General features: G+C 47.1%; 1 protein-coding gene across 2 annotated transcripts in view; it reads right to left on the bottom strand.

The window, feature by feature from the left end:
- Positions 1–6,610, bottom strand: part of KPNA3 (karyopherin subunit alpha 3) — a 54,600-nt gene extending 47,990 nt beyond the window's left edge. Inside the window, exon 1 of one of the 2 annotated variants that reach the window (XM_027909414.1) lies at positions 6,427–6,610. In XM_027909414.1, coding sequence (XP_027765215.1) covers positions 6,427–6,501 — 75 coding nt within the window. In that variant the 5' untranslated portion in view covers positions 6,502–6,610. The remainder of the gene's footprint in view (positions 1–6,426) is intronic. The other variant, XM_027909415.1, reaches the window with a different exon arrangement.
- Between the last annotated feature and the right edge of the window lie 7,557 nt (positions 6,611–14,167).

Genomic DNA, 14,167 nt, shown 5'->3' on the forward strand with positions numbered 1-14,167 from the left:
AGGGATAGCAATCCAACAGTTAAATACCACTAGACAAGATATACCTTCTCCCCTTCACACTGACCTCTTTGAGCCACCACTGGTCTTCTCCAGATGTGAAAGGCTGGCTCAGGAAGCTAGGGGAGCAGAAAATTAAAGAAACATGAAGAGCTTTGCAACCAGTTCACTCCAAGGCACAGAGACAGACAGATCTGATGCAGGAAGAAACTAGTGCTTTTGACTACCCATGTCAGATTTTGTGAAATGGAATATAAAGCCCAGTTTCTGCTAGTACAAAAGTAATCAGGAGTACTGTTGCCAATTCAGTATCAGAATTTCACAGCACCAGGTATTTTGGAAACAACTGACGGACTCTACTCCTGGAAAAGATACAGGTTTTACACTTCTTTTTCATTTAAAGTCAGTTCAGTTAACAATTTGCCTTTACTACTTGATGACACACACCATCATCTTCAACTAGTTCATTGCCTCTTTTAGCCTAATGCTGTAAATTAGATGCCTCATTCCACTTCTAATCCCACAATAAGCACAAATCTGATCACTTACTGCTATCTGGCACATCCTCCTAATTACTGTCTTTTCATAAAACACAGTTTTAGAGGACAAAACATCCTGCTTGGATTTGCGCTGGAACTGTACAAATATTATGAAAGCCTCAAAGAACTTAGGCAAAAAGTAGTTAAAGAGCTCTTTAAAAGTAGCATGATAGTTACACTGCTACCAACTTTGACCAGACTTTGATATTCTACAAATTAAAAATCAATCCTTTGATAAAAGAATCTTTAGAGATACTAGTGTCACTGCTGTAGATGTTAAAAATACACAAGAATGAAGAAAACCAAATTCTGTAATTACAGGAAGATTATCAGAGGTTTGGTATATCACAGCAGCAAACAGCAATAATTGGGCCTCAATACAGCCAGCACAGATCCCAATCAGCTTGTGAAGATTATGTTCATCATGAGATGCCATCTCCAAATTGCACTCTCCACAGGTATATTTGAAATAAACAATTACTTCCTCGTGTATCTGTGTATTTAAACCTTTTAAAACGCAGTGGATTCAATTGATTTTGAACCTTGAAAACATTGGACAGTACATCTAAGTGGACTTAGCACGTGGGTTTTTTTCTGCCAAGAGTTAAAAACATTGCACAGCATTGTACTATTTACCTGCAGACTAAAGTTTGGAAAATTCTGGAGCAAGAGCAACCAAAGAGGCTTCTGACATCTGTATCTTAGTTCCTACCCACATAATTCTTTCCAAGGTCTAAACGCACATCTCTATTTTCCCAAGAGTATATATACTTGTCTTAAAGGGTAAAAAAGAAGCTGCAGGAGAGTACTGGATCTTGTATTACATCCAATTCCCAAGAGGAAGCTACCTGACACTTGTGTTTTCGCTTAACCTACTGAGACTCAAGAAGCCAGTGAGCCTATTAAGACAGCAGGTCCACAGTACCCTAAAACTACCTAAAATCAGCTGTTACAGTCCAACGTCATCTCAGTATTCATTCCTGTGTCAGCAAAGCGAAACAGAGCTGACCTATCCGTAAAAGTGAGCTCTTGAAAGAAACTGGATCGTTACAAAGTAGCTGGGAATAAAAGGATTTCTGGGACTGCTACAACCTTTATTTGTTTCACGGAAGTGTTGGAGGAGCATACAGAGACAGCAGTTAGCGTGCAGAACAGCGTGAAGGAATGAGCTGGCAGCAGCACGTTGGCCCATTCACTAACACAGTGCACCTACAGTACCTCCACTGCAAAAAGCCTTTGACATTTGATGGGAACATGGTTTTAAGTCAACCTGTACCTTTTCTCAGGTGCCCAGAGACTGTACAGATTTGGCCTCCCCAGAATGACGTTCCTCCACTTGCAAAAAATGTCAGAGTGAATTAACAAATGTGAATGAATTCCAGCATCCTCAAGAAATAGATCCTCACTGTTAGCAAAGCAGGAACAGTAAATACACTGAAGCTGCCAGAGCTGATGATGGAGATCTGGGCTAAGCTCCATTTCCTCCTCTGCTTCATTTGGGGTCAGGATGCTAAAGGCACAGAATAAAAATGTATCTTTCAAAGTTCCTGGTCCCAGAGGAGATACAGACGAGAGAAGGTACCACAATTGCCCCCAAAAAACCGTAACTGGGGAAAAGTCATCAGTGGCCAGGATGTCTGAAGCTTAAAATCAAATAGGGCAGGAGTAGATGAAAGATGGCAGAGTGGCTATGTTTCCTTTTGGTAAATAGCCCTTGACAAATTTCAGAATGATATCCCTACACCTAAGCAACAGAAGTTCACAAACTTGTGTTCTTACAACTAAGACAAGTATACAAAAAGGAAATTTTAATCCCAGTCATGAAAGTGTTTTTAGGTTATACTGCACTAACTCCTGACCAGGTTTGGGGACTTTTTTGGTTTGTTTGTTTTCTTTTAAATGAGTGCAAATGAAGTTTTACTTTTGATCTATTGTGCGCTTTGCATACGTGATCACAGTCTCATTATATCACACACAAAACCCCCAGCAAGTCATGCAGACAGCCCTACAAATTGTAACACCTCTGTTCATCAAGAATTCCTCAGTTTTAGTCGGGGATGCTGACTAATCCTGATAAAAAAAATGGGCTGCATTGTTTGATCCGTAACCTTAAACATCAGAACTGTGAGTCAACAAATGGGTGCCTGCTATTGTAATAAAGAATAAGCAACACTTCTAATACAAGATGATGGAGTAAAAAAGGCTAAGAAGGATGTTACTAGGCAAAGAATAAAGTTGAAGAACTGCAAAAAATCAGAAGGTTCAAATTAGGTTTTCTAAAAGCTAGGCTAGTTTAGGTATCAACATAAACAAATAAACACAGCAGTTACAAGGGGCGTTACAAATTAAGTGACTGCAACTGTTTAATCTTGTCCTGTAAAGCCACCACTGTACTGGAAAGATCAGTGCTGCACATTTAGGAAAAAGCCACCAAGACTTAAGACTACATGCCCATGACCAACACAGAAAAGCCTTCTCTCTAAATGTGCAATGACTAAAAAAGCTCTTTCACATATCTGAAGAATATGGAATTGAGAAGGTTATGAGGAGAAAACTGGCAGTTATTTGTCCAGATGAAGCCATGAGTGTCTTGGCTCCTTATTGACCAGCTCTGCAGGTTCTGGTTAACTTTTGCTGCTAATTACATGTCAGTACCTATAAAAATAGAAAAATCTCACTAATAAAAACAAGAACAGAAACTCTCATTAAGCGAGGAATACTTAATTCCTGGCATTTGATTTTGCTTTGATCTCTTTTGGGGGCTAAATACTTTTTGGAAGTATTAATACCTCAAAATCAGAATTCCAGTTCTACACACACAACCTTAGCCCCCTTACAAAAGAAGCCAACAAGATATGAAACTTCCACCCAAACCTGAAGCTGGAAAAGGGAGAGTGAACCTGTACAGGTCAAGGATTCAGAAGCTTTGACTTCTGCTGAAAAGATCTGTTTCTTGGCTCTTAGAAAAGCAAAATGAGAAGTTGCACAGGATACTGAGGTCTGTCATAACATAAAACTAAAGTACTTACTCATGTTTTGTTTCCCTTAAAGTTGCATTAACAAAAAGCAAAGACAATTATACGGCCCAGCAAACCCAGTAATAAAATATGAGTTAACTACAAATTAAAGGAGTAAGTATTTTGGTCTGCCAGAAGAGTCTGTACCCAGAGGGGATCAATAATAACTCACAAGTATTTAATAGAAGTCAAAGGAAGATTACTAAAGAATGTGTTCAAGCCTGATGAGTTCAAAGGCAGTGACTGTTTCCAAACAGAAAGTGACTCAAGTGTCACTCTTTTCAAACTGAAGTTGAGAGCATACAGCTTCGAGTATTTTAAATTTTCCAGAGGATATAATCTACATATCAGACCATGATTTATTATGCCATCATTCTAACCACTTCACTTCTCTTTGGTGGAATTTGACAGAATGTGAAGATGCAGATCAATGATAGCACTGATGCCTCCTGATTCCCGAAATACAGAAAATTGGAGGCAGGATCTCTATGTAAATCTCTACCCCAGCACAGGGAGCAAAGTAAGTGTATTCAATTGCTGACAGTTGGAAACTAGGTACGTTTGATTTAGAAAACAAACACTTTGTGGAGAACTGACAACTTTCACTACACAGAAACAAACTGTCCAATCAGCAGGTCAGTCTGTGTATCAGTAGCTCAAGAGAAGCACAGTTCTTATACTGCTTTATATAATAGCAATCATACAGCAACGCTGTGCTCCTTCATTCTCCACTCTAAACTTAACGTTGTTTTACTTTCAGAAACTTAAGTTAGATAAAAGATACTCAGAAGAGTACTTCAAATATAAACTTTTAAGTAAGTACTCTGATCAGAAAAGAGTCAAAAAGGAGGTGGAGCAGAAAAATGCAGACATTTAATACAAATAAAGTTGTTCTGAAAGATGCTGACACACGTCCAATCTTTTACGGATTAAATGAACCTAAATTTTACTTTAGCATATCTTCATGGGTATACAGCTTTTAAATACTTCTGCATTTTATCTGTTTGTTACCCCCAGAAGAAAGATGCTTCCTAGATTTTAACCCTTTTCAAAAGCATCGATGAAAGCTTTAACCATATTAACATTACTGGAGCTGTCCACCCATCGTAGGCTCCAGCCACAAAAAGGAAGTCAGTCAGCACACTGGAAGACAACCCTGGGGGATATACTTCACCATAACAGCAAATACACTACTCCAAAATAATTACTCCCCTTCAGGGGGAAATGAGATCTAAGCTACCTTAGCTGGTCTGGCATAAGTAATTTCAGTAAAGCTTAGGCAAGTCCTCCTTCCTCCCCATGGAGGCAGATATTTAACTCCCCTAGTCTCAGGCACGATATAATATAAGCAACCACGGATGACAGATCAGTTCACACTAGGCACGAACATACCTAACCTTTCCCTGTTTAGAGCTGTGATGGATTCAGGCCAGTGACTGAGAAACCAGCAACAAAGCCGGTAACCAATACAGGGAGATGAGACAAGGACAAAATGAATGAGGAGCAGCAGGAAGACTGTCACTGGATGAGAAGGGGGGAAAAGAAACCCACCACGCCTCCTCTCTGCCCTGAGAAGCAACTGCTCAACAGAAGGACGGGCAATTTTTAGTTACTTTCTTACATTTACTAATGTTAGCCAGAAGTGTTGAAGTTATCATACTCTTTACATGCAATATTTTCTGTGAGAGGTTCACAAAAATTAAAGACTACTTTACACCATGAATGTCATCTTTAAGACACTGCTGCTTCTAAGCCTGACCCGCATAAAATTGTCTCCACCCAAACAATAGCAGCAGAAGTGTGAATTCTGCTAACATACAAAATGTGTTTTTAGAGAACTAGAATTCCAGTCCCATTGATCAAAAAAAGTGAAGTGATAAAATCAACAGAAGCATGAAAAACAGCCTCAGGTTAAGTCAAAGTAATTTGGCACGTTTTTAGGATTTCACTCTAGCGATTCCTAATCCGATTTCAATCATAGCCTGATTTCAGAGCTCCCTCCCCCTTCCTTTCCTATTACAGAAACTTAAACACGAGATTTGGGATTTCCTCCCTTTTCAGCTGCGACTAGAACTGAAGATGTCTCCAGTAATGACACGCAGATTCGGAAGACCTCTAGGATACCTCCAGGGAATAAGCTTCCAATAACCCCGCGCCTCTCAAATTCGGAGGAGCAAACTACTACCCCATCAGCCTTACCGAGCACCACGCTCCTTCCCGATTTAGACGGAGACGCCCAACAAACCATTACTGATGTGCCTACCAGCATTTGAAAATGAAAGATATAAAAACTAAAAAAAAAAAAAAAAGGGGTTGAGTCGAGGCAGCACAGGGAGCAGAATCGGCCGGCACAGCACGCCGTAACACGGCACACCAGAGCGTGGGAGCGGTCCCCGGCACCAGCACAGGCCTCCGCGCACGGCGGCGGCACCGCGGGGCGCGGGCAGGGCAGCCTCGATCCCCGGCGGAAGGGCCGCCACCGCCCCGGGGAGCGGCACAAAGGGCGGCCGCACCATTGTCCGAGGCCCCAGCCGAGCCCCGAGCCCGGGGCGGGCGGCGGGACGGGGAGGCCGCCGGGGCGAGCGCGGGAGGAGCGAGTACCGCATGCCGGCGGCGCTGCCCGGGCCCCGGGGAGCCGGGCCGGCGGCGGAGGGGCCCGCGGGCAGCCCGGCCGCGCCAACCCTTCCCCCGCCGCCGCCCCCGCCCCCCGCCGGCCGCGCCCGCCCGCATGACGGAGAAGAGAAAAAAAAAAACCCTCAGGCGCTCCCCCCGCCGCCACCTCCCCGCGGCGAGCGCGGCCCGGCCCGGCCCCTCCTCTGGCGGCCGCCGGCGGAGGCGGAGGCCGGGCCGGGTCCCGCCGGCCCCGCACGCACCTCCGCGTCGCGGCCCTTGTTCTTGAAGCTCTTGATGCGGTGGCTCTCCAGGCCGGCGGCGGCGTTCTCGGCCATGGCGGCTTCCTGGCGGCGGCTCCCGGCGGCTCCTGCGAGGCGGCTCCGGCGGCTCCCGGCGGCGGCTCGCGCGAGGGGCGGAGGGAAGCGGGGCGCGCTCCGTGACGAGCGCGCGGGGGGAGCGGGGCGGGGGGGGGCGCTGGCGCGCGCGCGCCGTTGCTGAGTGACTGGGGCGGGGGGAGAGCGGGGGGCGCGGGCGCACGTGACGCCGCGGGCGGGCAGGCGTCGCCCAATCGCGGTGCTGCCCCGCTGCCCTGGCTCCGCCCCCTCCCGGCCCGGGCCCCTCCCCTCTCCGCGCGGCATTCTGGGGCGTGTAGGCGCGGCAGGGACGGTGTCGCACGTGTGGCGGGCGCCGCGGCCGCGGAGTCCAGCTCGACGCCGAGCGCTGTGGGCCTGCGGGACAGCCCCGGGGCCAGCGGGGAGGGCCTGGCGGGGCTGCTCGTACAGAACCAGGGAATCACAGAATGAGTAAGGTTGGAAGAGACCACGGCGGGTCATCTGGTCCAATCTCCCCGCTCAAGCAGGGTCGTTCTAGAGCGCATGGCACAGGACTGCATGGAGACGGTTCTTAAATATCTCCAGTGAGGGAGACTCCACAACCTCTTTGGGCAACCTGTTCCAGTGCGTGGTCATCTGCACAGCAAAGAACTTCCTCATGTTCAGGTGGAGCTTCCTGTGCATCAGTTTGTGTCAGTTGCCCCTTGTCCTATTGCCTGTATTTTTGGCACCACTGAGAAGAGCCTGGCCCCATCCTCTTAACACCCTCCGTTCAGGTACTGACAAGCATTGATGATATCTCCTCTCAACCAGCTCTTCTCAAGGCTGAACAGGCTCAACTCCTTCAGCCTTTCCTTGTAAGAAAGATGCTCCAGTGCCTTAATTATCTTTGTTGCATGCCACTGGACCTGCTGCAGGAGCTCCATGTTTCTTTCACACCGACAGTGTAGCACTCCAGATGTGGCCTCAACAGGGCTGAGTAGGGAGGCAGGATCACCTCCCTTTACCTGCTGGCAGTGCATCACAGAATTCCGTTGGCCGCCTTGGCCACAAGGACACACTACTGGCTCATGTACACATGCTCCTCCGTGGCCTCGTGCTTCTGAGGGAGCCAGCACCTCGCCTATCCCATTGGGGTCAGCCCTGACAGTGGGTCTGTGGCTGTTAGCTGTCTCCGCAAACACGCTCTGCAGTGACCCTGCTGGCAGAGCTCACGTACAAAGCAGCCTCAAGCAGCTCTGCCAGTCTTGAGCGTGTTGGGGGTCTGCTCCGTACCTCCCTTTGCTCCCAGTGACTACCGTCACGTTGCCGTATGCAGCCTAGGAAATGCTGCACAACAAGCACGTAAGAAATATGGCTGTTTTGGGAAGCCCTGAGTCCCCTTTGGTGAGGCTGCTGTGCAAGCAAAAGCCCTACCTGAAAAAAAAGCAAATCCAAAGCTTTGCCAACACGGCCTTCATACAACATGTGCATATGGCATAATGCAGAGCACAAAGAGTCTCTGCCAGCCCGACAAATCATCCCCAAACTGTCAGAATTACTGCACCATCACTCCCCAAGTTCTTGATGCAGCTGTGGGGATGGTTGGACAGACTGCAAACAGACTCAGGACCTCAAAATCAATGACAGCCTGAGCACAGCAGCTTGGGTCAAATACAGAGCCCTGAAGTACCTGCTTGAACTTCCAGGCTAGAAAAGAGGATGTGTGTGGGTGATGTAGTTGTAGACAGTGGTAAGCATTGATCTAACACTTCCCATAATGCAGAGTGTTATTTCTTTGGAAGAAAAGTATCCAAGAAAACTAAGATCCCAAAATAACAAAAACATATAACGTTCAAATTTAGCTCATCTTATACCACATCAAGTTCTGCAACAGACCCTTATGGCTATATATAAGCTTTTCACAGACCTTTTTTTTTTTTTAGAGACTCTCCTTCTAATTGACAGCTTGGCTTTTTAATCGCCTTCCCCCAACCCCTCTTCATATCATCCAGATGACTTTAACTTGTAACTCACAGTTCTGGCAAAACAAGGCTTGCAGCCTGATGGAGAGGAGTAAAAATCTAGAAGACTGATGCTCTTCTTCACTGTCATTCAGCTGCATGCCAAATGTTATTATCTAAGGGATCAGTGTAGCATTCCCATCCCTCTTGTTTCCAAGTAGTTTGGGCTCCTGGTGCACATTCCTCTGTGCCTTTTCCCAGCAGCTTTATCTGGGTGTGCTGCACCATTGTTGCTAGCAATGGAAGAGAAGAAGGAGACAGTAACATGCAAAGCCCAAATGGCATGACCAGAGTGACCAGTGTTTGTCAAGACTACTAATGTCAGAGATGGTTTCTAGGCTCTGGCACTTGGTGTTTTGAAGCAGAATTTGCCCTAGCTGTCCAGCTGTCTTCAGCAGCTGAGAACTTTGTTTTACCCACCAAGGAAGGTGGCCATAGGTGCCAGCTGGGGCTTACTCAGGCCTGGTAGGACAATAAAGCAATACCAATATGATCCCTGCTACACAGGGGTGCTGCAGTTATCCTCTGGAGGAGTTGCTCACCAGTACCATGAACAAAAGAATGTTGTTCATCACCACCCAGCGTAATCTGAGAGGTAAAAGGAAACTTGTAACTAAAAAATCAAGTGTCTCCAGACTGAGACAACTCAATTTACCACTCCATAAATCTACACCCATTCCACTAGGTAGGATTTACAGATTCAGTGGTCTTTTCTTTCCCATTCCTTCCTATCCATGATATAATCCTTTCAGTTTCTATAGTGCATTTCATTAGTCTTAGTAGACACTCAGGAATTGAACACCTCTTAGGCAGAGCTACATGAAAGTTTGCTTGGTTTTACTGCCTGAATAAAGCTTCTTGGTGGAGTTCTTGACTTGATAATGAAAGTTGCATGTACTCAGGGAGACAACATTTTGATGCAGTTAAGCAAATACTACTTTTTGGCACTGTAATTAACAGACACCAATAAAATACAAGTACTTTGCTACTTTGAAAATAGAACAAACCGTGTGATTTGGGGTGGCCATTCTTCTTCATCATATGAGTTTCATATATTAATGTGTTCTTGTCGCCAAGACCTGCAAGACGTGTATCAGGGCCATGAGCACATTAATAGGATTTACTGACCCTCAGCAGCCTCCCCACATGCCATTTCAGCCCTCTGCCCCAGCGATGCTGCAGTGGTGCTAGTCTCCAGCTTCACTGCAGCCCTGGCCCAAATATGCAGGCTTATGTACTGGTTGAGCTGAAATGGGCCCCTGGGTGATGGGAAAGGGTGAAGGGGAGCAAAAGAGGGCAGTTTAGGGCCAGCGGTGTCTGTGGGTGCCTTCAGTGCCCTGACAACATTAACTTTGTAGCTTTAAGAGCTATGGGGAGGAAAGATCTTTTGTAATTCAAAGATGTGGGACAATAAGAACTTTTCATCTATCCCATTACTGAACAGAGTTGAGTAGTGCTTGTTTCTGGGATGACCTGTTGGCTTCAGCAAAATGGAATAGACCCAGGAGGTGATATTGCCATATTTTGGGAAGTGCACTTGATCAGCTCAGGAGTCCACCCTGCAGTTCCAGAGTCAGAGGTTTGCAGTCAGTGATTTTGTCTGTATCCACCACTCAGTACAGCTTCAAGAAAACCAGCATATAAAAGAAATGTAATGAATCTGAGTCATGTTCTTGCTGGCAATCCCTCCAAGAAGGACTGGGGAGATTTAGGTGCAGTGCTTTAAGATGCAGTCCCACCCTGCTAATGGATGTTAGAAGGTGAGGCAGGAGACAGAAATGAAACGTGTCAGCTCCTCAGTGTCTGTTCATAGCCATGAGTAGCTGAAACCAAGACCTGTGGGGTGGAGCAGGTGTGGGTGCCTCCCCAGCAGAGGAGTGGGGTGGCTGGCTAGGTGCTTAAACCACCATTGCTGACTTGGCTACGAACAACTTGTCAAGAACAGTCTCTAAAATCATGCAACCTGTAATCACAAGACCCATGAACCGTTTAGGTAACAACTTGAGCTTACATAGCAATCCTTGCACTTTTCTGTGATTACAGGTTGCTTGCCCATCTCAAGACGGGATACCTATGCATTTCTGTTCTGGGATGCACAACAGCTGTAACCACGTGTTACCATTGACACGGCAGAGAGAGAGAAAGCCTTTTTTCCTACAAAATTATCATGTGCTCTCTAACTCTCAGCAGATGTTAGCTTTCATGCCTTTCTTTCCAATGTCTGTTAGCGAGAGCATGACCGGCGCAGGTTCAGACACTTGTGTGGCTGGGGTCCCTGCCCTGATCGTCTGTAGCTCTCCCCACTGTATGTATGGCTCTACAACAACTGGCTAAGCAGTGTCTCACCAGGTGTTGCTCTTTTACAAAAAGGAGTGAGTAACACATAAAGTAAATTAAAGCAATGCCTTTAACACTCATTTCCCCTTAAGATACATGTACTGTTTTGATGAGACCATTAATGCATGTTTGCAGCCCCCTCCATCACTGAAGTAAAATATTTGTCTTTATGGGAAACGGGTCATGTTTTCACCTCATCCTAACTAAGGCTTAGTAACGAATGTGAAGTAAATCCCGATAAAGACTCCAGCTTTGTCAAAGGCTACCAAGAAATGTCTTGTGAGCTGAGAGGTACCATGCATGGAAGAGAAGCCCATGATAAGTTGCTGTGTACAAAGATCCACGCCCCCAGGTCAGGAAACTCCTAATCTGAAAATGGTTGGAAGCTGGGAAAGTGCTGGGGGAAGCATCACTTTTTTTCTTGTTCTTATGCTTTTCTTAATACATCTGCTTACTGGTGACTGTTGGAGATGCAATGTTGAATAAGACAGTCTTTTGGTCTGACCCACAATAGTCCTTATATTCACAGCAGAAAGTTAGTGCTCAATGAACCATGTCAGTATGGATCTGACATCTGAGTACTCTCAGAGTACAGTGGGATCCTCCAGTGTCAAAACAGTATGTTATGGGTGTCACCTGGCTGTCCTGTTGCTGTTTTGTCCCTTTCATGCCAGGGGCTGAGTTCTCCAGTCATCCATCCTGGGGGCAGCTTACTTTGTGCCAGACTCCAGTCTGAGGTGAAAACAGCTGCTTTTTTGGAAGAAAACTCCAGCCATAGGTTAGAATGGTGCACATAAGAAAACCCCCTCTGGCTCAGTGAGGCTATGTACCTCATCAAATTGGCCCTCTGATGTCCTTTCCCAGTCTTTCAACAGTGTCTCAGCAGACCTGACAGTCTGAAATACCTCTCTGCAGCAGTGCACCTTATCCTGCTATAGGCAGCACAGTCAATGGCACTTTGCCAAAACAAGCAGCTCCAGTGGGATGTCAGGAGATGTGGGACTGGTACAGGGCTCAGGGAAATGAGGACCCTCCTCAGTACAGCTGTGCCGGGACCAGTCCCAGAGAACTCTCCTTTCTGCTGGAAGAAATCACTTCTGGGAGGCAACACAAAGAGCTGGTGAAGGAGGCATGAGGCTGGCTTTGGAAGAACCAGCGAACAGCCCAGGGTCAGGAGATTTATAAATGCCTCATTATCTGCAGATGAGGAACAGAAGCATTGAGGGAGCAGCTGGCTAGTCTGCTAACGTTTCCAGAATCTGGGAGACATTGTTAGTGAAGGAGAAACTATAAAACCTCTGGTTATTCATAGGTCCTGTGTTCTGTCTGAGCCAAGTTGCTGTCTCAGCATCTTTGTCCACACTTTGACTGGGGGAATTAGGTTCTGCTCCTTCTGATTTAGAGCATCGCTTTCCTTCTCCACTATTACCACAGGAAATCCTAAAGTAGGTAATATTTCCTCATCTTCTGCTGTTTCCCACTGTCAGGCAGCTCTACACAAGAGCTGGTGAGCTGATGCTGAAGGTGACAGTAAGGTGGGCATGGAGTAGGAGCTTCATGGGCAAGGACCTGCTGCTATGGTACCCAAGCAAGAAGAGCTTGGTTGGGAGAGAGTAGCTGAGGTCAGTCAATAGCCCAATCACCAGACAAAACCATAGTGATGAGGCAGGTCCCAGGTCACGTCTGGGTCCTGAGCGGTGAGTTATATGATCAGGCATGGGGATGGCTGCAGTGTAGCTTAGGCAGAGACCAAGGGCATGAGCCCTACTTAAAAGCAGTCCCTGAGATAAGGGCAATGAGTCCTTGCCAAGGCTTCTCACAGCTTGTTCTCAAACAGCTCTTTGATTCAAGGCCAGGCAGCTGCACTGTCAAAGCTGGCCTTGGGCCCAGGCAGCCCAAGCCCCAGGAGGAGGGGGATGTGCTCAGGGCCCGGGCACCCACCTGGAGCTGAAGACATCCCTTTCTCCTGATGTCTGCGCTCCAGGCATCCACAGCCATACAGTCATGGAGACTTACACCAGCTTTCCCAAATTTAAGATACGTGATGATCAGGAGTGGGAATGTCATCCTGCCCAGAGAATCCAAGCAGAGCTCCTGAGACACTGTTTGCAGAGCCATGAATTTATCAGCCTTGGCCTTGGGATGCAGGTGCTCAGGAGACTGAGCTGAGCTGGGCTGGGCAGGGCTGTGCCACAAAAAGCAAAACCTGATGGGCTCACTGTTTTTTTTTTCTGGTAGGAATGGCTCTGGGCAGTCTTCTCCATGCCCCAGAGCCTTTAGCACAGGCAGCCTGGAGGTGCACTGGTTGAAGCCCAGTCCCAGAGCCAAAAAGGACCAGGAAATTCCTGGAGCAGGCAATGCTGCACCTGAAGGAGACATCAAAGGAATGCATTTTAGAAAAGATCCCTGAAGACCTGGGAGTGACTGTCTGCAGGATGGCTCTCTAATTTATATTTCAAAGTACATAATTCAATTGGTGTAATTGGGAGTTTTGTCTTACTGTCATGGCCCTGCTCCTGCAAGCCCTGTGACAATGGTCTCCCATGAGAAGTGACAGCCACCGGTGTGGGAATTCCTGCCTTTTCCCCTATGTCTTCCTATTCCTTGCCTTGCTGCATTGCCAAGGCAAAAGGGCTCCTCAATGTCCTCATGCAAGCTGTGGAGACTGCAGCAAGGTGGAGAATGTCACAGTGGTTGAGGGAAAGCCTGTCTTTGGATCCCTGGGACTCACGTCAGCTACCCAAAGCCCTGCAAGAGTTGTGGGCTCAGCTGAAGGTTACTGCTCTCCATGTATGAGGAAATGGCCACTGGAATCATGGAGACAACTGTCAGCAGATAAAGTGTGCATTTAAGCCTGTAAACTCCGGCATGAGGAGGATCCACCTGCCACAAACCAACTGGCTTCACCTTGAAGACTCTGGTCAACCTTGAAGCAATCCTCTGTTCTCATCCTCATCAGCATCACTTGCAACAGGGTGATGACATTACACATTTCCGTGTGGTCACGGTATGTGCACAAGATGGACAGTGCAGAGGCAGGTGTGCTGTCCAGGCCTGGCATTGGTGAGGCTCAGCAGAGAACAGGCAGCTCTGCTGTCACAGCCAACTCCTGTCAGCTGGCAGGACACATTGTCCATGGCCTGCCAACAGACCTAAGAAGGGGGAAAAACTCCTGGGAAACTGCAGCTGGAGAGTGGAGTGAGAATATGTGAGAGGAACAACTCTGCAGACACCAAGGTCAGTGAAAAAGGAAGAGTGAGGAGGTGCTCCAGGCATCAGAACAGATTCCCCTGAAGCCTATGGTTCAGACCATGATGAGGCAGGCTGTG

This window comes from Empidonax traillii, unplaced genomic scaffold (assembly GCF_003031625.1).
Source record: "Empidonax traillii isolate 1590-97213 ecotype Southwest subspecies unplaced genomic scaffold, ASM303162v1 scaffold2111:size93912, whole genome shotgun sequence".
Taxonomy (NCBI): domain Eukaryota; kingdom Metazoa; phylum Chordata; class Aves; order Passeriformes; family Tyrannidae; genus Empidonax; species Empidonax traillii.